This window comes from Phodopus roborovskii, unplaced genomic scaffold (genome assembly GCF_943737965.1).
Source record: "Phodopus roborovskii unplaced genomic scaffold, PHOROB, whole genome shotgun sequence".
In the NCBI taxonomy this organism is placed as follows: Eukaryota; Metazoa; Chordata; class Mammalia; order Rodentia; family Cricetidae; genus Phodopus; species Phodopus roborovskii.
In genome coordinates this window covers 17,454,903-17,479,655 of record NW_026126447.1, presented here as the reverse complement: position 1 = coordinate 17,479,655, position 24,753 = coordinate 17,454,903, and the positions used below count along the sequence as shown (strand labels likewise).

The following is a 24,753-nucleotide window of genomic DNA, read 5'->3' as shown; positions in this document are numbered from 1 at the left end:
CAATGTTTGCAACCAATGTTATACCAATGGGCATGTCTTCCTGGGTAATTCTTTTTTTTTTTTTTTTTTTCTTTCTTTTGGGTCTTTGAGACAGGGTTTCTTTGTGTAGCTCTAGCTGTCCTGGAACTAGTTCTGTAGACCAGGCTGGCCTTGAACTCATAGAGATCCACCTGCCTCTGCCTCCCGAGTGCTGGGATAATGTGGCTCGCTGGGTAAAACTGATGATGGTTTTTCTCCTCTAAGAGCATGCACAGCATCTTCCAGCACTGTGAAAGCCAGCCATTGGGGATGAAGCTTCCCCATGTTGATTTCTCCATGTCCTATGGCTCAAATATGTACGGTCTTCAGCAACATGGCCTGACAAGTGATGGAGAGTAACCAGCAGCAATACAATAGCCAGTAATGTTCACGGATCTGTGAGGCTTTATGGGAACATCACTGGCCCACAACTCCATTCTGGCTCTGGGCTTTTTATTTGTTTGCATCTGGTGTCTAGCAGTGTCACCCTGCTAGATTGTAACTCCATTTGAAATGCTCATATATATGCATATGTATCTCAGGAAGCATCTACATAGGCTTCCACATGAGCTCTTGGAAAGATCATTAGTGTAATTATCCTACCCTGCATACCCTCCTCTAGCCTGCCTTCCCATCCCCAACTCCAATTCAACTCTTCTGTTCCATTAATCTCCTGCAAATACTTTGAGATTTTATTTTATGTGTATGGGTATATGCCTGAATGCATGTCTGTGTACCACATGCATGCAGTGTCCTCAGAAGCCAACAAAAAGCACTGGATGTCCTGTGACTGGAGTTACAGACAGTTGAGTCACCATGGAGAAGCTGGGAATTAGACCCAGATCTTCTGTAAGAGAGGCCAGTGCTCTTAATCCCTGCCATTGCTCCAGCCCCATCATTAACCCTCTTTAGCCCTTTATAACATTGCATTCTATCTCCTTCTCCTTGGCCCCTTACTAATTTTCTGACCATTTTCCGAAGTACAGACATCTGAAGAGAAAGGGCTAACATTCAGTAATAAGAGAAAATGTGATGCCTGTCTTTCTGGGTCTGGTTTACCTCACTCAGAATAACTGTTTACAGCTCCATTCAGTTACCCAAAAATTGCATTTTTCCTGACAGCTAATAATATTCCATTATGTAAATATTCCACATTTTCATTATTCACTCATCAGCTGACAGACATCTAGCTGTTTCCATGTCATAAACATTGTGAACTCAGCAGCCATGAACCTGGATGAGCAATTAACCCTGGAGGTGCAGGATCATTGCAAAAGAGAATGAGCAAACACTGTAAAAGCACAGGCAACAGATGACTACAAAGAAACAGTGTCTTCCAGACACAGCAGGTCGGCTGTACATATGAACTCAGTAGTTATGACAGCTCACACAAGAACTGTGAAGCTAGACCAGACAAAATCCCATAGCAAATCAATGAATGTAGTGCATCATAAATGGGCTCAAGGACAGAAATCACACGATCATCTTAATGGAAGCAGAAAAGGCTTTTGACAAAATATGGCAGCTCTTTTTTTTTTTTTTTTTTTTGATAAAACTCTAAAGGGGGTCTGTGAATGGTTCCACAAGAAGGTACTTGTACCAAGTATAAAGATACAAGTTTGACTGGGGAATCTGTACAGTACAGAGGCTTGATTGATAAAATTGTCCTCTCTCTCTCTCTCTCTCTCTCTCTCTCTCTCTCTGACACACACATACAATAAATGTTTAAAATTTTTATTTTGTTTAGGAGGGTGACATTCAGCCAGCGGTGCGAGGAGACGGACCTTCCACCCTACACCATGGCAGAGAAGGCCCCGGCGCTAGTAAGCACTGCTGTGACTTACTCCAAGCCTCGATTGGCCACATTTTGGTACTACGCCAGGGTTGAACTGGTTCCCCCAACCTCTGCTGAACTCCCTGCAGCTATTCAGAGTGCAAAAAAAATAATTCAAAGTGCTAAAACTGGTAGCTTCAAACAGCTTACAGTTAAGGAAGCTGTGCTAAATGGTTTGGTCGCTACAGAGGTGTGGATGTGGTTTTATATCGGAGAGATCATAGGCAAACGTGGCATCGTTGGCTATGATGTTTGAAGACTGATCTTTAACATCTTATTTTATTTGAGTTTTTACTTGAATGTTCTTGAACCACATGTAATGAGACTGCTATCTGAATAAAATACTAGCTGTCAAAAAAATTTTTTTTTATTTTGTTTAAACAAGGTCTAAGGAAAGTGGAGGTAAAAGGAATATATCTCTTATGTTTTTGGTTGTGAGCCTAGCCTTTAACGGCTGAGCCATCTCTCCAGCCCAGAAGGAATATATCTCAATATAATAAATGCTATATATAACAAACCTATTGCTAACATGATACTAAATTAAAACAAACTCAGAGTATTTCCACTAAAATTAAAAACAAGGGTGTCTACTTTCAATATTTTTATTTAATATGTTACTAAGGTCTTAGCTACATAAATAGAAGAGAAGCAAATAAATACAATTAGGAGAGGAAGATGTCATAGTATTCTTATTTGTAGATTGTATGATTCTACCCATCATAAAGACCACACCAGAGTCTAGGCATGGAGGCACATGCCTTTAATTCCAGAATTCTGGAAGCAGCAGATCTCTCTAAGTTCAAGAACAACCTGATCACACATATAAAAGTCCAGACAAACCAGAGATACATATTGAGACCTGTCTTTAAAAAAAAAAAAAAAAAAAAGACTCCACCTGAAAACTCTTAGAACTAATAAATACATTTAGCCAAATTGCAAGTTACAAAATTAAGACAAAAAATTAATAGCCTTACTATATAATAATAAGGAACAGGTTGAAGAAAAGGGGGTCAGCAAGATGGTTCAGCAGGCAGAGGTGCTTGCTGACAAGCCTGATGACCTGAGTTCAATCCCTAGAACCCACATAATAGAAGAAGAAAAAAAAAATCATACTTTCAGGATGGAGAGATGGGTCAGTGGTTAAGAGCACTGGTTGCTCTTCCAGAGGTCCTGAGTTCAATTCCCAGCAACCATATGGTGGCTCACAACCATCTGTAATGAGATCTGGTACCCACTTCTGGCCTGCAGGCACACATACAGACAGAATATTGTACATAACAAATAAATAAATGTTTAAAAATAATCATACTTTCATCTCCACAAATGGCACTGACATGCATGCACACACATATGTATTAAATAAATAATGTAATAAAAACAAAATAAAACCAGAAGACATCAGAGGAACAATCTCCTTCACAATTACCAAAGTTTAAAAAAAAAATACCTTGACATAAACCTATCCATGAAAGTGAAAGACCTCTCTAATGAAAACTTTAAAATATGAAATTGAAAAGACACAAGAAAGTGGAAAGGCCTCTGTCTTCTTATATTAGACTGAGATATTAGAATGGATATTGTAACAATTGCTATCAAAAGCAACCTACACATTCAACTCAGTCCCTATCAGAATTCCAACACTATTCATTGCAGAAATAAAAGAACAATTTTAAAATTGATTTAAGAACACAAAGACTTTGGTTAACCAAAGCAATTATAAGGCAGAAAAATAAGCCTAGAAGTATCGCCAAACCTAACTTGAAGTTATATGACAGAGTGACAAAAAAAAAAAAAAATAGTGCAGTAAAACACAAGAATAATTCAAGTGACAGAATAGAAGATCTTCACAGCTACAGACACCTAGTTCACAAAGAACCCTCAAATACTCATTGGAAAAGAGCTCTCCATTAACAAAAGCTACTGAAAAAAACAGGTGTCTATACCCAGAAAAATAAACTGTCCTCATCTCTCAGTCTGCACAAAATCAACTCTTAACAGGACCAGAGACCATAACACAGCCCACAACTCTGAAATTGCTGGGGAAACATTCCAGAAATGGACATGTGAGAACTTTCTGATAGGACTCTAGTCCTATCAGAAGTACAGACATCTATTGACAAATAGATCTCAGGAAAGTAAAATTTTTCTGTACAGCAAAGGAACAGAGAGTTGAGTGAAGAGATCACCTAACGAATGAGAGAAAATCTTGGCCAGCTATACACCTTACAGAGGATTAATATCTAGGATAAACAAAAACCTCAAAATAACATAATCAAACAATTGGCTAGGGAACTGAACAGAATTCTCAAAAGAAGAAATAGAAATGGGCAATAAACATTTTAAGATTGTGTGTGTGTGTGTGTGTGTGTGTGTGTGTGTGTGTGTGTGTGTGTGTATGGTTGCCATGGAGCTCAAAAGAGGGCATCAGATTCCTTGGAACTGGAGTTATAGATGTTGGTGAACCACCATATGGATACTGGGAATTGAACCTGGGTCCTCTGGAAAAGCGGGCAGTGCTCTTAACTTCTGAGACATCTCTCCAGCCCCACAAATATCAGTCAATTGGTCAATATCCTTAGATCATAGAAGTACAAATTAAAACTACTTTAAGATACCCTCTCACTTCGATCATAACAGCTGTCATCAAGAAACGATGGATGACAAATGAGGGCCTTCAATCTGTGGAAAAGGGGAAACCTTTCTTTACCACTGATGATAGGAATGTAAACTTGTATAACCACTATAAAAATAATTAGGGGAGTTTCTCCAAAAACTAAACTCCCCACAAGTTCTTGGCCAGGGAGGCTTCTGAAAGCCCCAAAACAATACTGGCTCTTGCCACTCCTATTGGTTTCCCACCATAACTACATATGTGCTGGATAGTTGTATATTAACTTGACCCGGGCTATTGTCATCAGAAAGGAGGGAGCTTCAATTGAGAAAATGTCTCCATAAAACTGGGCTGCATTCAAGCCTGCAGGGCATTTTTTTTAACATTTTTTAATTTATTTTTTATATTCCAATCCCAGTTCCCTCTCCCTCCTCTCCTCCCACTCTCCCCACTCCCCCCCCCACCTCCCATCTGCTCCTTGAAGCAGGTAAGGCCTCCCCTAGGAAATCTACTAAGTCTGTCCCATCATCTAATTGAGGCAGGACCAAGGCACCTCTCCACCCCCCCCACCCCTGTGTCTAAGCTGGGCATGGTATCTATCCACATAGAATGGGCTTCACAAAGTCAGTTTGTGCTTTAGAGTTAGATTTTGAACCCACTGACAATGGCCTCATATATTGTCCCAGTCATACCATTATCACCTCTATTAAGGGAGTCTAGTTCAGTCTTATGCAGATTCCCCATTTGTCAGACCAGAGTCAGTGATCTCACCCTAGCTTGGGTTAGCTGATTCTGTGGATTTCCCCATCATGGTCTTGACTCCTTTGTTAATGTTATTTCTCCTCCCTATTCAATTCTACTCCAGGCGCTTGGCCCATTGGTTAGTTGTGATTTCTGAATCTGCTTCTATCTGTTTCTGGAAGAAGGCTCAAGCTTCTCTGGGGTTATGGATTGTAGGCTAGGTATCTTTTTTTGCTTTATGTCTGGTATCCACTTATGAGCAAGTACATACTATATTTGTCTTTCTGGGTCTGGGTGTTATCTCACTCAGACATTATCTTACTTAGTAGTTGATGGGGCAGAGCCCAGCTCATTGTGGGTGGTGCCACTCCTAGGATGCTGGTCCTGGGTTCTATAAAAAAGCTGACTGATCAAGATATAGAGAGTAAGCCAGTAAGCAGCACCCCTCCATGACCTCTTCATCAGCTCCTGTCCTGACTTCAGTGGTGAACTATAACATAAAGTGTATGCCAAATAAATTCTTTACTGAAGCTGAGCTAGAAGCTTTCTCCCTGGTAGCTACTGTATAGTGCCAAAAGGTACTTCAAACTGCTGGAGGAGAGGTATCTATCAATCATGGTCTTAGTCAGATTCAGATCCTGCATACTATATGACCAAGGTGTCAGGCAAAATATGCCCACTGGTGCAATAATGGCATGACCTTCTATGAGGGCTACCACTTGACTGGATCTGAGGCCTGTTCCACAGGAAAGAGTTCACGTCAGGTATTGTGAGTCTTGTTAAAAGGCAGTGAGTAGAAAGGACGCAGGAAAAGCACAGATGTTACATGGCTAAATGCACATGATGTGTCTGTCAAACTACCCACTATAAAGAACACCTGAGTCATAAAAGAAAAATATAGTTAACCATTTTCTAATTCAACTCTGTCATGGATTTTTCAAGTGTGTGTGTGTGTGTGTGTGTGTGAGAGAGAGAGAGAGAGAGAGAGAGAGAGAGAGAGAGAGAGTTTCTTTATATGCTATAATAGATAGTAAAATGTAAATCTACTATGAAGCAACACAGACCATTAGCTTTGGGTCTGGCTAATCTCACTTTATGATGTTTGCTTTTTGTTTGTTTTTAGCGACAGGAGACAGGGCTTCTCTGTGTAGCCCTGGTCATCCTGAAACTCAACTCTGGAGACCAGGCTGGCCTTGAACTCACAGAAATCCACCTATCTCTGCCTCCTGAATGCTGAGATCAAAGATGTTCACCACCACTGTCCAGCAACAATAAAGTTTTAAAAACTAAAAAATTGTACCTTCTCAATATTATCTATAACTGAGCATAGTCAGGCACACCTTTAATCCCAGCACTTGGGAGGCAGAGGCAGGCCTGATCTATGTAGTAAGTTCCAGGACAGCCAGAGCTACATAGCAAGACATGGTCTCAAAACAAAAACAAACAAAAAACAAAAAACAGAACCCAAAACCAAACCAAACAAACAAAAAAACCTAAATATTTATATTTATGCCCACAGAGTAATGGTACTGTCACCTTTAGACATAAAAGCATCTTTTTTGCTGTGGTTAGCAGTTAACTTCAGATTATGATAACTAGTTAAAGTGTTAAGAATAAGTGACTGTAGGGGCTGGAGAGATGGTCCAGATTAAGAGCACTACTCTCCAGAGAACCCAGGTTCAGTTCCTAGCATCCACCTAGTGGCTTACAATTGTTAGTAACTACAGTTCCAGGGGATCCAGCACCCTCTTCTGGCCTCCAATGTCACTAGGCACATACACAGTGCATATTCATACAAGCAGGCAAAACACTCATACACACAAAAAATAAATAAATAAACCTTTCAAAAGAATAAGGGTAAGTGACTGTCAACTGCTCATCCACGCCAAGGTTCATGGAACATGAAGAGGGAAAGAATATAAGGCCTGGTGGACTGTGAGAAGTGCTATGGAACTGTCCCCAAGCACCAGATTCCACAAGTCAACACACTGAAGTGGAGAGGGGAAGAGGTTCTTGAGGTCACACCCACGCCTAAGAATTTAGAGGCAGTTAATGGATTCTAGGAGGAGGCCCTCATGAGGACCCGCCCCCTCTAAGTATCTATAGGCAGTTGGTGGCTTTAGGGGAAGAAGAGACATTATCTTCTGTGTTATAGCAACTGCTGAACTGCCCAGGCTCCTGCAATAATCCCCCATCCATGCACCTGTGGGCAACCACAAGTAAACACAACAGTGCACCCCAAAACAGATGTGAAAGTAGAAGGGGAAAAGAATAGGATCAGCAGAAGTAGACAGAGAGTGCATACAATCAAAATACACTACATACATGTACGAAAATGTCATAATAACAAATCCATTACTTATCTGGCCGTGGTAGCACACATCTTTAATCCTAGCACTTGGGAGGCAGAACCAGGTGGATCTCTGAGTTCAAGGCCAGCCTGGTCTACAAAGAGAGCTCCAGCACAGCCAGGGCTGTTACACAGAGAAACACTGAACCCCCCCAAAATTATTTTGTATAATTAATGTATCCTAATGAAAGTCAAAAAAATCACCTACTTTAGGTAAGTAAGCATGGTGTCTCATGCTGAAAATCCCAGCACTCAGGAGGTGCAAGCAGGAGGATCAGGAGTTGAGGAACAGCAAGAGATACACAGCAAGTTTAAGTCCAGCCTAGTCTACATGAGACCCTGTCTCAAAAATAAAGGCCTATAAATCATACACACTATGCACCGAGGCTGTCCAACTGAAATATCCATGCCATCTATTTGTAACAACCTCCCTACTGTCACATCACTACAAGTGAAATGTGGCCTTCCAGAAATCAAAGACTTAGAATTGTTTTTCACCTGAGTGAGCCAGCAAATTAACTATTAATAAAATGCAATAGCATAAGCATCAAAAACACATTTTAGAACCCTAATTATTTTTAAAATACCTGTACTATGAGCTGTAGCTCTCTTCGTTCTGCTTCCCATTGTTCTGCTTGCAGTCTAAACTCCTCTGATGCAGTCTCCCTTATGTGAGACTCCATCTCTTGCTTCTCTTGCTGGTGCTTTTCCAGGGCTTCCTTTATGTGGATAAAATCTTGCTTTACTATTGCATCAGTAAAGGTTACCTTTTATCTTTTAAACCCAGTTTAAATGTATAAAAGAGCTCTCCCTTGAATAGACTCTCAATCCACGTTAAAACCTTGGGGCTGGGGATGCAGCTACTTGTAGTTGCTTAGCATGCTTCAAGCCCTGGATTCAATCCCCAGCATGAACAACACCAGGCATGGTGGTACATGTCTATTGTCTGGGGATTTGGGAGGTGGAGGCAGAATAATCAAGTTCATGGTAATCTTTGTCTATACTAAGAGGTCAAGGCCAGGCAAAGACACATGAGACTCTGTCTCAAAAAAAATTAATAATTCATGTTTAAAATCTTAATAAAATTATCACTTTGACTATCAAAATATAAATCTGAAATAAATAAATTCAACATCAGATGTTGGGACAAAAATGAAAGAAACAAAAATAAAGTACAGTTAGTAGGGAAATATTTACCTGTGAAAAAAATTGTTTCATCCCTAAAATTTATATGCAAACCTGGTAAAGAAAATGGGTATTTCTTCCAGGTGATGGTGGTATATGACTTTAATCCCAGCACTCGGGCGGCAGAGGCAGATGGATCTCTGTGAGTTTTGAGGCCAGCCTGATCTACAGAGCAAGTTTCAGGACAGGCAATACTACACAGAGGAAGCTTGTCTTGAAAAACAAAAATAAACAAGCAAACAAAAGACTATTTCTAAATGTTAAAACTTTGATAATACAACTACTCAGTTTAGACTATAACTAATTTCTAATTCTACAAGTAAAGTATAGTTTCAATGGCTTTTTCTTTATATATACCACATTTATGAGATCTAATTAGGTCCAAATCCTTAATATAAAATGCAGGTCTTCTGTGAAGATCAATTTTCTAGCCTACAGGTTTAAAACAAAGTCCTCATTAACATGGGGAGAAAAGGTTTATGGTTTACATGAGGGGAAGAAAGGGGGGATCTGCCCACATAGATCTTTTTTATGAATATTACCCTCTTAATGTCCACAAGCAGAGAGCCTCCAGAGCCTGAGACTTCCCCTACCCCCAGGACTTAAAAAGTGACTCCTGTTCAACACCAAACTCCCCTATCTATCTCAGTGCAGGTGAACTCAAAGACAACATGCTAAACTCCAAGTAAAGATATCTTAAGCAGTTGAAAAGAACATATCAAGATTTCATACCTTAAGGTACAAGCTAATTGATATAAGGAATAGTGCCTTCATCACCCTTCTTTTTTCCTGGTGTCACATTTTTTTCAGGCAAAGTGACACATGTCCCCCAGAGACTTACAGTAAACACACCTACACATCCATCATCCAAACACCAGGGTATGGCAATGTAGTGGCAACCAAGAGGCAAGCCAGGATTATTGACAGGGAGAAAATAAAAGTAGATCAGCTGACACTGTCTGGGGACACTTGTGTCGAAATTTGTACAATTGCTAGATGTTGTGTGGTAAAATCATTTTTAAGAGAAAACACAATATAGGGAGCAAATAAAGCCTGCATGAGTGTGCGTTATTTGACACGTGGGTACAGCCATGTCAAGAACCAGTGCCTCAGCCCTGTGGGAGGGGCAAAGCCTACCAGGTGAAGCTCAAAAAGGATGGTGAAGCCTTCCTTGAGTAGAGTACTGATAATATGTACAGAAAATTTCCACCATAGCTTTCTCTAGACCTTTGTGACCTGAAAGCTGCTCTCCTGCAGAGACTGCACTAGTGAAGATGAACTAACCCTGCCTCCTTGCTCACCTGAGCACCACAGCCCTGCCCCCATGCTTATCTGTGTGGTAACCACACCTCCTTGTTTAGCTGTAAACATAAACACACTGAGCTTCTAGGATGCTGAGGCTTCTTCATCAGAGGGCCCAGAACACCCAATACCAGCTTTTTCATGTCCCTGGGTCGGTCCTTTCTTCCTTCTCTTACCTCCCCAATCAAATCAAGTCTGCAGCAATGCATAAGAATAATGTATACTTAAGGAAGATACGGGGCATTTTTACATTCTTTTCTTCTTTAAAAAGTTTAAAGTATGGGCTGGAGAGCATTGGGAGCATTGACTGCTCTTCCAGAGGTCCTGAGTTCAATTCCCAGCAACCACATGGTGGCTCACAACCATCTGTAATGAGATCTGGTCTCCTCTTCTGGCCTGCAGGCAAACATGCAGACAGAACGCTGTATACATAAATAAATAAATAAATCTTTAAAAAAAAAAAAAAAGTTTAAAGTAGCCAGGTGGTGGCACTCGCCTTTAATCCTAGCACTCAGGAGTCAGAGACAGGTAGATAGGTAGATCTCTCTGAGTTCAAAGTCAGCTTGGTCTATTGAGTGAGTTCCAGGACAGCCTCCAAAGCTACAGAGAAATCCTGCCTCAAAAAAAAAAAAAAAAAAAAAAAAAAAAAAGGTTTAAACTATTATATTGGGACTTGGGAGACAGAGGCAGGAGTTTGAGGCTGTTCTGGTTGAGTTCCAGGACAGCCAGGGCTACACAGAAAAACCTTGTCTCTTGGAAGAAGGAAAAAAATTAAACAGTTACTTCAAAATCATGGCATACATCCTCAATTCAATATCTACTGTCTAAGTTGTTTGTCAACTTCAACCCTAGTCCCACTGGAACTGTAGGGAGTCAAAAAAAAAAAAAAAAAAAGGACCAAAACAATGAAAATATATACCTCACAATAGCCTTAGTAAAAATTAAGTGTTTTGCATTTCATTATTCATCACAGAAAGTGCCCTACATAACAAGGCACTACAAAACACAAAATCTTCTATACTTTTACCATATTCAAATGAAATCTAGAACTCACTTTTTGTTTGTTTTTTTTTCTGGACAAAGGGATTCTCTGTGTAGCCATGACTGTCCTGGAACTCATTCTATAGTCCAGAATGGCCTCAAATGCACAGAGATCTGCCCACCTCTGCCTCCAGAGTGCTGGGATTAAAGGCATGAACCACAACTGCCTGGCTAGAACCCACATTTTTAAAATCCACATTTTAATGTTGCAAGAACAAAAGGGTATATGTCTTAACTTTTACAGTTCTTTGGTTTGGTTTGGTTTTTGTTTGTTTTTGTTTTTGGTTTTTGGTTTTTGGTTTTTTAAGACAGGGTTTCTCTGTGTAGATTTGGAGCCTGTCCTGGAACTAGCTCTTGTAGACCAGGCTGGTCTCAAACTCAGAGATCTGCCTGCCTCTGCCTCCTAAATGCTTTGATTAAAGGCTTTAACTTTCACAGTATTAGAAAGTAGTTGTTGCTTTCCTTTTGGTTATCATTTTTTCCTTTTGTTTGTTTGACTTCTTTTGTGTTTCTTCTATTTATTTGTGGTGATGGCAATTAAACCCAAGGCCTCAGACAGTCCAGTCGAAGCAAGGACTTAATACTGAGATCAGAGACCTCAAATGCTTTTCACAAAACAGTAGTCATCTTAATATGATGCTAAAGCCCAACAAAGGAGATCTGTGAAAATGCCTCTAAAAGGGAGAGAGGGAGGGAGGGAGGGAGGAAGCAAGCAAGCTCATCCAAGGGTAGTCTGATTTAATATCCACCTCAGTGGATATTATATAGAGAAGCTTTCACTTAGGTGAAATATTTTACCTGTAGAGTTTTTTGTAGCCTGGTTTTCTCTTGCATAAGTAACTCGTATTCTCGATTGCAATTTTGAATTATATTGTCTCTTTCCTCTAAATCACGTTCAAATCTCCTGCATTCTTCTTTCCATTTCTCTTGTGAAGTCTGAAATGTCTTCTCGATTTCATTTGCTTTTCCTTGAAGTTCTGAATTCTGAACTATTAAAAACATGATAGAATTAATACACTCATAACTACAAATTAATCCATTAAGAGTCTAAGAACCTAACCAACGGAACTTTCTTTACTACATTATCTTTAGGACAAAGTGTTTAACTTTCTTACTCCAACAAACTCTAGAAAATCCCACTGTCCCTGTAGTACTATACTGATTTTTCACTCTCTTCCTTCCCTCAGATGGAGGTGATTTGTTGATGTTTGTTTGTTTTTCAGAACAGGGTTTCTCTGTGTAGCTTTGTAGACCAGGCTGACCTCGAACTCACAGAGATCTGCCTGCCTCTGCCTCCTGATTAAAGGCATACATCACCACTGCCCAGTGGAGGTGATTTTTCTATGAGACAATATAGTATATTCTTGAAGGCATGCCCATGTTTAGGTATACCTCCAGCACTAGCTGCACCTAGCACTAACTTTTCCCTCTTTTCAAGAAAACAAATCTGGCTGGTGCACACCTTTAATCCTAGCACTCTAGAGGCAGAAGCAGACAGATCTCTTGAGTTGGAGGCCATCTGGTCTATACGGTGAGTTACATGACAGTCAGGGCTATGTAGAGAGACCCTGTCTCAAAAGAAGACAGATACACACACACACACAGACACACACACACACACAGACACACACACACACACACAATCTATGAGTACAAATAGTTCAGTGGGCCAAATCACTAGCCTCAGAAGCCTGATGACCTGAGTTTGATTCTGATTCCACAATAGAAGAAAAGAACAAACTTTGGAAGTTATCCTCTGACCTCCACATTGTACTCCAGTACACACACACACACACACACACACACACCACATACTTCTATACAATAAGGAGCTTTTTTAAAGAAAAAAACTAAATGTGTGTTTTTCTCTCTTTTTTTTAAAACACAGTCAACTAGGATTACTCTATATCATGTATATTATGGAAGAGTGTGTATGAGTGTGTGGTATATGTCATGTATTGTCAGCTGTGCTGCTCTATCGCTCTCCATATTTCTCTGAAAAATGGCTTCTCTCTAAACCTCTAGCTAAGCTGGCAGCCAGCAAATCCAAATGGTCCTCCTGTCTCTGTCCTCCACAACACTGGCACTGCCTTTATTTACAGCATGATCTTCAGGACAAAATCTGTGCAGTTACGCGTGTATGTGTGTTCATGGCTGGCTTTTTATGTCAGTGCTGGATACTTGAACACCAGCCCTCATGCTTAAGAAATAAGGACTTTTACTGAGCTATCCTTCCAGCTCCATCCTGATCTTCTAAAAGACCATGTTCCGAGAGCTACTTTATTTTTTTTTTTCTAAGATTTCTTTATTTACATGTCTTTTGCCAGCATGCACATATGTACATCCCACATGTAAGAAGCCCTCAGAGGTTAGAAGAGGGCATCAGATTCCCTCTAAATGGATTAACATATGATTAGGAACCAAATGTGTGTCCTCTATAGGAGCAACAAGTACTCTGCACCCCTGAGCCATCACTCCAGCCCCCTAGAGTTACCTTTTAAAGAAAAGACTTATTTATTATGTATAGTGTTCTGCCTGCATGTATGCCTGCAGACCAGAAGAGGACACCAGATCTCAGTATTGATGGCTGTGAGCCATCATGTTGCTGGGAATTGAACTCAGGACCTCTGGAAGAGCAGCCAGTGCTCTTAACCTCTGAGCCACCTCTCCAGTCCAAGCTAGTGTTTTTAAGGCTCAAAGTTACAGTTTTTGATGTTACATTATTAGAAACATGTTAATTTTAACACACCTTAACAATAAGAAAGTCAGGAAACTCCGGCTCAAATGCTACTGTTGCAGCCTCAGCTCTTAGCCCTGCCCCCACCACAGAGGCACTACTCGCCTCTGGCCCTAGCAATGAGCAGCACTCATACTGCTGTTTAAGCATCTAGAAAAGTGGGGAATGGTTTCCAGGTCTGTATTTACCAACTAACTCCCGATCAAGTCTCTCTGATTCTCTGACCACTGTTACAAGGATTCAGGCATTATGCTGGTCTACCCTTGTCATCTGGCAGAATGTACTCAGGCAGTACCCTGGTCAGCCAAAGTGCAAAGCACCCCTTTAAACGAAAGACTTCCTGCTGCTCCCCTGTCTCCCTCTTCTCTTCTGTCCTCTCTCTGTGTCTCTTTACCCATTTTCTTATTCCTCCCCACAACCCCTCACCCCTTGACCTTTCTAATAAAACTTCCCACTAAGGTCTATCCACCTGGCATGTTTGTGTTCCCCTCCCCCCACCTCCCCCCTTCTCCCTTGCCTGCCATGGAATCCACCAAGGTTCCCCTTGGGATTTATCCTAACTCCACAGTAGGAATGGAAATGCCTAGTTAAGTTTTAGTGAAGAGGGCTGGAGAGATGGCTCAGAGGTTAAGAGCACTGACTTTAATTCCCAGCACCCACATGGTGGCTCACAACCATCTGTAATGAGATCTGGTGCCCTCTTCTGGCCTGCAGGAATACATGAAGGAAGAACATTGTCTACATAATAAATAATAAATTAAAAAAACAGTTTTAGTGGAGATAAAAATGGAGTATGCATTGTGTTGAACAAAAATGCTGATTACATTAGTACCATGAATTTAAAAATCTCTTTCTGTTTTGCATGGATCACACAAAAGATGCAAAATTCAAAACGGTAAAATAATGTATAGAAGCATTTCCCTGACATCTTTCCATAGTGCAGCAGTCAGTGTTCCAGGCAACAAGTCTGATGCCTGGCCTCTGCAGTCAGCCTACTCTGCTCCTGCTTCCTGACAATCCCTTTGTTCTTAAGAAACTTTACACTGCATCCTGGGCCTTCAAGGTGAAATCCAGTGGTGTGGTCAGTCTGACAATTCACATTCTTTAGTCGGCAGCTGTGTCAGGAACTTCAGTGATGTCAACCTGCTTTCTCTTCTACCACCATCTCTGTCATCTATTATTTGGATTGTCCTCAAATTTCCTCATCTCTTCTCTATTTTCCACTCTGTCTTCTGCACCTTAATGGCTGGGAATTTCTTTCATTTTCATCTCAAATAATTCTATTAATGTTTTTGTTTTCACTTTTTTTTTCATTTCTAAGCTTTTTCCTGTTTTTTGTTTGTTTGTTTGTGTTTATTTGTTTTTGTAGCTTCTGATTCTTTCCTTTATGGAATATATCCTTTTTTTATGGTATATATTCTCTTTCTACTCTAAGGATCAACACTGTTGTAAATTTTCACTTCCCCACAGAAATATATTTCTTCCAAGTTGATTTTTTTCTCTCTCTCCATTTAAGAGTTTTCCTCAAATATTTGATGATTCTTGGTTACCTACTCAATTGAGAGTAAAGAAGCTCTTAGTTTCTGGCCTCAAAATTCTCACGAGGTACAGAGACCTGGGTACTAGTTTCTGGGAAGCCAGCAGGAAAGGGAACTGCAGGAAATGGTTCCTGAGCACTCTGCCTTAGATATATGATCTTCCTGGGTTTGCCAGGTCCCTCTGTTTGACCAAGTACAGAACTTAAGCACCTCAACATCTGCTAAGAAATGAGTGACTGCAAAGCAATATGCTCTTTGAAGACATCTGAGAATCAGATGTCATCTTCAGGCCATCAGACATGCATGTGATACACAGACATGCATGCAGGCAAACACCACTACATAGAAAATATTTAAAATATTCTGATGGGTGGTGGTGGCCAATGCCTTTAGTTCCAAAACTCAGGAGGCAGAGACAGGCAGATCTCTGAATTCAAGGCCAGCCTGGTCTACAGAGTAAGTTCCAGGGCAGCCAGAGCTACAAAGAGAAACCCTGTCTCAAAATAAAATAAATAAATGTATGTTCCAGTCTGCCCTAGGCAATTGTTAAATTTTTGCTACATTTGATTTATCAGACATATATGTATGCATTTCCAACCACAAAGAGAGGATCAAGACATCTCACGACTACAGTTCATCATATATGTCAACAGAAAAAGTATTAATATGATCACTAACTAGATACAAGACAGTCTTACTGTTTTGAGTAAAATTTACATACACTGAGATGCACAAATCTTTGCCACTTAAGACTTTACAAAGGTAAGAGCTGTAGGTGACACTTCTATTAGCTTACCTAAAGGCCACACCTCTTCTAATCCAGACCACTCCAAAACATAGAAAATGTCCTTCAACCCAAGATGTTTCCTCATTTTTTTAATTTTAATTTTATGTATATGGTATTCTGTCTGCATGAATGAATATACACCACTTGTATGCTTGGTGGCTACAGAAGCTAGAGCAGAGTGTTGGGTGCCTGGGAATTAGTTGGAGTGAACAGATGGTTGTGAGCCTCCTTTTGGATGCTGAGAATGAAACCCAGGTCCTGTGGAAGAACAGTGTTCTTAATCTCTGAGGCATCTCTCTAGCCCCAAATACCTCATATTTTTGCCTATTGCCTACTCACCTCAGAGACATTCACTATTCAGATTTTATTCACTAACAATTAGCGTTTTCTATTGTAGAACTTTATATACATAAAATCATATACGATATCTTCATATATATACATATATATATTATTTCACTCAACATATTCTAAGAATCATTCTTTTGACTGCACATAGTAGCTGCAATTTTGGGCATGTGCCATTGTGCCTGGCTAACAACAGGAGTCTTAGTAGTAAATCACCAGCAGAAAATGGGTAGCTGTAGGTGTCATACATTTCTATACTACCAGAATTTAATTATCAATACAAGGTTATACACCAATATGAATCTCTGACAAATACAATAATGTTAAAGGACACAAAAGAATACATGCTAAATTATTCAATTCCCATAAAGTAAAACAATAAAAAAGGAGAGAGGGAAACTGGGGCTGTAGAGATGGCTCAGCTGTTAGAACACTGGTGGCAGCTCTTACAAAGGACCTGGGTAGGTTTGATTCCCAGCCCGAAATGGCAGCTCACAACTCCAGTTCCAGGGGATCTGATGTCCTCTTCTGGCCTCCACAGGCACCAGGCACACATGTGTTACCCAGACATTTCAACTTAGAAAAAAAGGAAAATATAAATCACACTATCAAAAACTAGTACAGTAATTAACACGATCTGGATGCTTGCTTTGAGTTACATGGTAATTTAAGTGAATTCATATATATTAATTTATATTTAAATAATAGTTTACTTATAGCTAAATCCTACATAAAAGGATTTGGGGTGTTAAATGTGGTGCCTTTTTCTTTTCTAGGCACATAATCTAATGCAGTGACACATAAACCTATGTAATCAACAAATCACCTACAGCATTTCTGGACATACAGTCAGGCTAGAAATTCTGGCTCAAATTATATGTTATGAAGGGGTCTAGAGTGTATGTAGAACACAGAGACACACATACACACCTCCTTTGTGATTCTGAATGGTGCTTTAAGAGCAAGCATTCTAAGCCAGACAGTGGTGGCACATGCCTTTAATACCAGTATTCAGGAGGCAGAGGCTGGCAGATCTCGGAGCTCGAGACCAGCCTGGTCTAATAGCTACTTCCAGGACAGGATCCAAAGAAACCCTATCGAAAACCAAAAAAGAAAAAAGAAAAAAAGAAAAAAAGAAAAGAAAAGAAAGAACAAGTATACAAGTATTCTAAAACCCCGATTTAGCAGACTTCTGTACTCTTATTTTTTTCCCAAACATGCAACAACATAAAAATATTAAATGAATAGTCCAACTGGTAGAGTACCTGATCAGTACTCACAGAACTGTGTGTTCAATCACTGCATAAATCAGGAACAGTGGAAAATGTCTGTGACTTCAGCACTCATGTGGTGAAAGCAAGAAATAACCCAAGCTCAAGGTCATCTTCAGCAACATAGCAAGTCTGAGCCATCCTAGGATACTTGACACCCTTCTCCCACCCCCAGAAATGTCTCAAAAAAAACTAATGTAGGCCTGAAAATCCAGTTCAGTGCCAGAAGTGTTTGCTTGGTATGCACGAAGCCGTAGGTTAAATGTGGAAACAATGTTTTACAAACACGCAAACTAGTCCCTTGAGTGGAAACCCTACATGAGATCCATTATGGATGTGCAACATCGAGCAAAGATGCGTCCCTAAACTGGAAGCAGAGAAGCTGCCTTACCGCAGAGTTTTTCCTGAGCCTTCAGTGCCTCGGCCAGCCTCTCTTCAGCAGCCCTTCTTCCCAGACCAGCCTCCTTTCTAACCACAGCCAGGTCGTACTCCAGACGCTGCCGCAGCGCTCCTCCTTTTTCCACCTCAGACCGCAGTCTGGCAATCTGGCTCTCGTAGCTTGACAGCTAAAAACAGATTCCTGAGCTCATGAACTAGAACTAAAACATGTCTCCAAGATGATGAGATTTGCATACTCAAGCATTTACATTTCTTAGCAAAAAAAAAAAAAAAAAAAAAAAAACTCGATTCACATTTATCAGAATTCACAAACTGACATCATCTCCAATACTACAAAGAAAGTGCTTGCCTTACCAGACAATAATCCTAAGGGCCTTATAGACTCCTTCAGAAGGAAAGCCTTTTTAAACAAAAGGGGGGAAAAAAAGAACATCTGAATCACAAAATCATGCCTAGAAAACAAAAAAACAAGCAAACAAAAAAAATGCATGACAAAAACACTTAAGAATTCATATATTCCTCTACTTTTATTTCCTAGATGTACTCAAGAAGAAAACAGGTTGGGGAGGGGCTCATCCAGATCCCTTCCAGAGGACTCTAGCACCTGGGACTCCCTCCAGTCTCAGGAATTCAACTCTCTTCTACCCTCTGAGGGTACCTACCCACACATACACACACACACACACACACACACACACACACACACACACACACACAGAGACGCTCATATAGACACACACATAGAAAATAGAGGGGAAAAAAAGGTTTAAAAGAAGCAAATGGCAACAAAAACACAATTTAATGAATGCTGTGTTATTTTTCTTAGTTAAAATAACAGCACCAGCATAAAATAATAAAAGTGAAAATATTACAGACATTTAACACATTTCATCAATTACTGTGACAAAAAAAATGGCTTAGAAAGCTAGAATGTGATAATCTATAAAGTCCTTTGTCACTCTAAGATTGTGATATAGTCAATGGTTATATAATTTACCATTTATAACTAACATACTAAATAACATTTAACAGTTGCTATTTGGTCTAAGCTGAAGGGTCTAAGTGCTACAGAAAAGATGATAGACTAAATTTTGGTTTGGGTTTTTTGTGTGTGTGGTTTTTGTTTTTGTTTTTGTTTCCAAAAAAAAAATTTTTTTTTCTCTCTCCAAAAAAAAAAAAAATTTTTTTTCTCTATATATCCATGTCTGTCCTGGAACTTACTATGTAGACCAAGCTGGTCTCAAACTCAAAGATCCATCTGCCATTGCCTCCCAAGTGTTAGGATTGAAGGTGTACACCATCACCGCCCAGCTAAATTTTATAAAATAAATAAAAACAAAAATTTATGATAGTTTGAAGGAAAGTAAAAGTAATTTGTGTTTGGTTTTTAAGAGGTAAAAAGGAGAAAGAAAGTGGAGTTAGGTGGGGAGGGAGGAGAGGATCTGGGAGAAGTTGGAGAAGAGAAGTGATTAGAATATAGGTATGAAAATTTTTTCAATAAAAAAAATAATAAAATGCTAAATATTTAAGCAAAAAAGTAAGTAAAGGTCTGTGCTTTAAAAAAATAATAATAACAATAATAATCCAGGCAGTGATGGTACATGCCTTTACTCTCAGCACTTGGGAGGCAGAGGCAGGCAGATCTCTGTTAGTTCGAGGCCAGCCTGATCTACAGAGCGAGTTCCAGGACAGTCAAGGCTATTACACAGAGAAACCCTGTCTTGAAAAACAAAACAAAACAAAACAAAAAAAACCCTAAAATGTAGCTCACTAGCAGAGCAATTGCCTAGCATTAGCTAGGTTTCATTCCCATACCACATACACACACAAAAAGAGAACAAGATTTAAATACAGAAATAAAGAAGAGTAAGAATACAAAAGGTAAATACATACACATATAATTTATGAATTCTTTTAGAAGGGAAAGAAAACCAAATACACATGTACCTATGAAATGCATACACACTAATAAGATGTTATTAATAAAACAAAAAAGATGATTTCTGAATTATACTAATTAAAATTCTATAAAATATATAAATGTATTTATTTAAGAAAAAGACTGTTCCATGATTCATACCCTAAGAGTCTACATTATGATTTCAAAAATGCATATGGTTTAAGCCTTGCACGATAATACACACATAAGATCATAGCATTTGGGAAGCTGTGGCAGAAGGACTGAATTGAGGAAGCTGTTACATAACAAGAACTCTCTCAAAACAGTATTTTTCTAATTTATAAATTCTTTAGACATCAGTCACATCCATCAAATAACATGCAAAGCCTGTAAATTAAAATACATCTGGCTATCAGGATACCTGCTGCCACGCCTGACCTCAATTTAGTCCCAGGTACAACAGGTGTCTTAACTAGGGTTCCTGTTGCTGTGATGAAACACCACGGCCAGAAAAGCAAGTTGAGAAGGAAATGATTTATTTGTTCTATATCACTGAAGGAAGTCAGGACAGGAACTCAAACAGGGCAGGAATCTGGAGGCAGGAACTGATATGATGCAGAGGCCATGGGTGGGTACTACTTACTGGCTTGCTCCCCAAGGCCTGCTCAGCCTGCTTTCTTACAGAACCTTGGACCTCCAGCCCAGGGATAACACCACCCACAATGGGCTGGGCCCTCCCCAGGTCAATCATTCTGGATCTTATGGAGGAATTTTCTCACTTTCAGATAACTCTAGCTTGTGTCAAGTTGACATAGAGCTATCCAGCATAACAAGGTACCACAAGTTATCTTTTGACCTCCACGTGAGTGTCATACCATATGCACTCCCACACACAAAGTAAAATGTTTTAAATGATTATAATACAACACACAAATAAATATAAGAGATTAAAGTTCAACTGAAACATCCTTATATGATTCTGCTGTTTGAAAGTGTTTTCTTCATTGCCGTTTCCTTTGAAGCACTAGAATGACAGTGGCAAAGGTTAAATGTAGTTTCTAATATGAAATGAAAACAAAAACTGAAACTCAACTTTGGGGGGGGTCACTGGAGGAAGGTTCAAGAGAGAACGGTTTCTCTGGATAGCCCTGGCTGTCCTGGATCTTGCTGTGTGGATGAGGCTAGCCTTGAACTCAGAAATTCACCTGCCTCTACCTCCCAAATGTTGGAACTAAAGTATAAGCCACCAACCACACCTGGCTGAAACTCAACTTTTAGCATCACTTGGGAGGAAAATAAATTCTACCTCTGCATTGTGCTTAGTTGTCATTTCTAATTTCTCCTTCTTAGCCCGATGGAGTTTCTTTCTGAGATCAGCAGTGATATCTGACTCTGTTTCATTTTTAAGCATTTGCTTTGTATCCATTGATGCACTTTTCAACCTACAAAACAAAGGTCATAATAAGACATAATTTTCATGCAATAAAAATATTCTAACAGCATTTCTCATAGCTTATTTTAAAAATAATATGAAAATAATAGAATATGATAAGGTCCTAGGATAATAAATTTACAACCAGGTAAATTTATTTTTTGAAGTAAAAATTATTATTTGGATTAAAAATGCAAAGTGGTATTTTACTAGTAACAAATATTGTCCACTTAAAATACACCACATTTTTCAAGCTTTGTATCTAAGCCAGCCCATCACATCAAATGCTGGGTACTTTTGGAAGAGAGAGATTTCCTTCTTTTTTAATGTATTTCAATCACTGTAAGTGTAATACACATTACAAAAAGAAAAAGTACAAATAACAGAATACAAATTCTTTTTTTAATAATTTACTTTTATTTTATGCTCATTAGTGTTTTGCCTGCATCTATGTCTCTGTGAGTGTGTCATATCCCCTGGAAATGGAGTTACAGACAGTTGTGAGCTGCTATGTGGGTGCTGGAAATTGAACCCAGATCCTCTAGAAGAGCAGCCAGCCAGTGCTCTTAACCACTAAGCCATCTCTCCAGCCCTCAGAATACATATTCTTGCTTTAAAATGGCAAACTAAAGCACTCTATTCTCCTTGAAAAATAACAGTAATAATAACAACAACAGGAAACAGATCCCAGGTAGAGAGCGAAAGGCAAGGAGAAAAGAAGTCACAGCAATAGAACAGGCAGAAAAATAACTGGTTTACCTAACAATTCAAAGCACGCAGTAAGGAAAGCAACTAACATGCTAAAGGCACAGCTTACAGCAGAGGACTTTGTCTTTGTTGAGTTCTTATCAACATGACACAGCTGGAGTCCTCTGAGAAGGGGAACCCCAATTGAGAAAATATCTCCATCAGGCATATAAGCAAATCTCTAGGATATTTGCTTGATTGCTGTGGGAAGGCCCAGGCCACTGTGGGCAGTGCCAGCCTTGGGCAGGTGGTCCTGAATGGTCTAAGAAAGTAGTTAAGAGCAAGCCAGGAGGAGCAACCAGGGAGTACCATTCCTTCACAGCCTCTACTTTATAGTTCCTACCTCAATATGCTACCTTCAGGTCATACACTCACTTCCCTCAGGGATGGAGTGGGGCTTGGGAACTGTAAGCTCAAACACACCCTTTCCACCCAAAAATGCTTTGGTCATGGTGTTTCTATCACAGTAACAGAAAAGCAACCAAGACAATCTTCATGTCCAACCAAGACAATCTTCATGAGTCCTGCTTGACAAAGAGCATGAACTGCAGGCCACTGCTGCTGCTTGGCCTCACAGTGAATTATACCCCATATTGCTAACTTGGCTGAAAGTTGTCATGATTATACCAATATAAATACTGGGTAACAAATTTAACCAAGACTATATTAGTACATGTGGAAAAAGTGGAAAAAAGATGACATGACTGGAAACTAAATTATAATTATCTGTGGTGGGAAGTCAATAGACAAAGATTAAAACAAAAATCAAATAGCAGCATTAAAAAAAAATGTCAAGTCATTCAGATGAAAAAGAAAACTATCTCAAAGAGCTAAATATGATGATTTCTAAAAATCAAGAAAGAGATTCATCTCAAAGACATTAGCCCTGTCTCTCCAACAGCAGTAGACAGGGGTAGGGAAGTAGATTCAACAATATTTACATACAACTATTTTAACTTTTTCAATACCACTAAAATAGAATAGATAAAAATCAGTGAAACCAATATTTAGTTCTTTGAAAAGATAAAGGTGACAAATTTTCCTAGATTAACAAAGAAGAAACTCTGAAGCATTAGGGATTGAGCTAAGGGCTTCACTCATGTGGGCAAACACTCTACCACTAAACTATAGCCAAGCCTTCTTTTTACTTTTTGTTTTGAGACAGGATCTCACCAAGCTGCCAAGGTGGGCCTTAAACTCACTCTGTAGACCAGGCAGGCCTTGATCCTGTGATCACTCTACTTCAGCCTGCTCAGCAGCTAAGATCACAGGCCTGTACCACCAGACCAAGCTGATGCCCAACCTGATAAAGACCATCTACAATGTAATGGTTAAAGGCTAAACTGTTCCTCTAGAGAGAACAGTCAACAACACTATTCAAGATTTTATTTAGCAATCTTAAATGGTGAAGAAAGGGAGAGAGGGGAGGGACAAAGAGAGATGTATATTGGACTGGAAATCCAGGTTTTACTACAAAGGATATGATTTTATAAGAAAATTCTAAGAAATCAAATGAGAAGAAAAATAACTAAAACTCAATTTCAGCAAGGTTATAAAAATACAAGATTGGGGCTGGAGAGATGGTTCAGAGGTTGAGTAATTGCCCTCACACAGACATCCAAACAGGCAAAACACCAATGTACATAAAATACAAACAAATAATTATTTTAAAAGATATAAGATCACTGTGTAAAATTATTACTATTACTATTATTATTTTGGTGTTTCAAGACTGGGTTTCTCTAAGTAGTCTTGGCTGTCCTGGAACTCACAGTAAACAGACAGAAATACAAGGGAGAAAATGTAGTCAAGGAGAATAAACAAATCTCTAGCAAGAGGAGAAAGTTGGGACGCACAGACCTGTATGATCCAAGTTAACAAAGTGCACCAGGGTCCCGAGAGCCAATGCTATACTTAGAAGGTGCTGCTACTCTTTCAGTCCCAAGAAAGCTACGTCCTTCACCACCCCATAAGGATCCTTGCAATTTGCTTCATCACCCACTTAATTCTCCCTGGTTCTTGCAATCGAAAGCATTCTCCAACTAAAGAAAGAGACTGGAGGCCTACCTTTGGGTATCCCCAGTACTGGCATTACTTGAAGTGTTTAAACTCATGGTAAGTCTTCCAATCTTTCACAGCACCCCACTGTTTCTTAATGTAATACTCCTTTGTGGTGATGTCTTGACTTACAGGTTAGATGGACAAAGTCTGTTAACATAATAAACAATACAATAGCAATTTTATATTAGAATCTTGAGGTGAGATTTATTTTGATCTATAGCCTACTTGTTAATTTTTAAATTACTGTAAAGAATAGAACACAGATAATTCCAAAAAACCTATCCCATAAAGCTAGATGTGGTACACACACCTATAAACCCAGCACCTGAGGGAAGCTGGAGGACCAACGCAAGGTCATCCTTAGCTTAGTAAGGTAGAGGCCAGACTGGGATAAATGACATTCGGTCTCAAAAGATAACAATGATCATAATGCTATAGGCCATTTTATCTG

At 39.5% G+C, this 24,753-nt stretch overlaps 1 protein-coding gene across 1 annotated transcript in view; it reads right to left on the bottom strand.

The window, feature by feature from the left end:
- The window catches only part of Ccdc171 (coiled-coil domain containing 171), a 283,728-nt gene extending 262,228 nt beyond the window's left edge, over positions 1 to 21,500 (bottom strand). The window contains exons 1-4 of the mRNA XM_051188124.1: positions 21,369 to 21,500; positions 18,155 to 18,329; positions 11,881 to 12,071; positions 8,142 to 8,273 (exon numbers count right to left, since the gene is read on the bottom strand). Coding sequence (XP_051044081.1) covers positions 8,142 to 8,273; positions 11,881 to 12,071; positions 18,155 to 18,329; positions 21,369 to 21,488 — 618 coding nt within the window. The 5' untranslated portion in view covers positions 21,489 to 21,500. The remainder of the gene's footprint in view (positions 1 to 8,141; positions 8,274 to 11,880; positions 12,072 to 18,154; positions 18,330 to 21,368) is intronic.
- Positions 21,501 to 24,753: the final 3,253 nt, after the last annotated feature.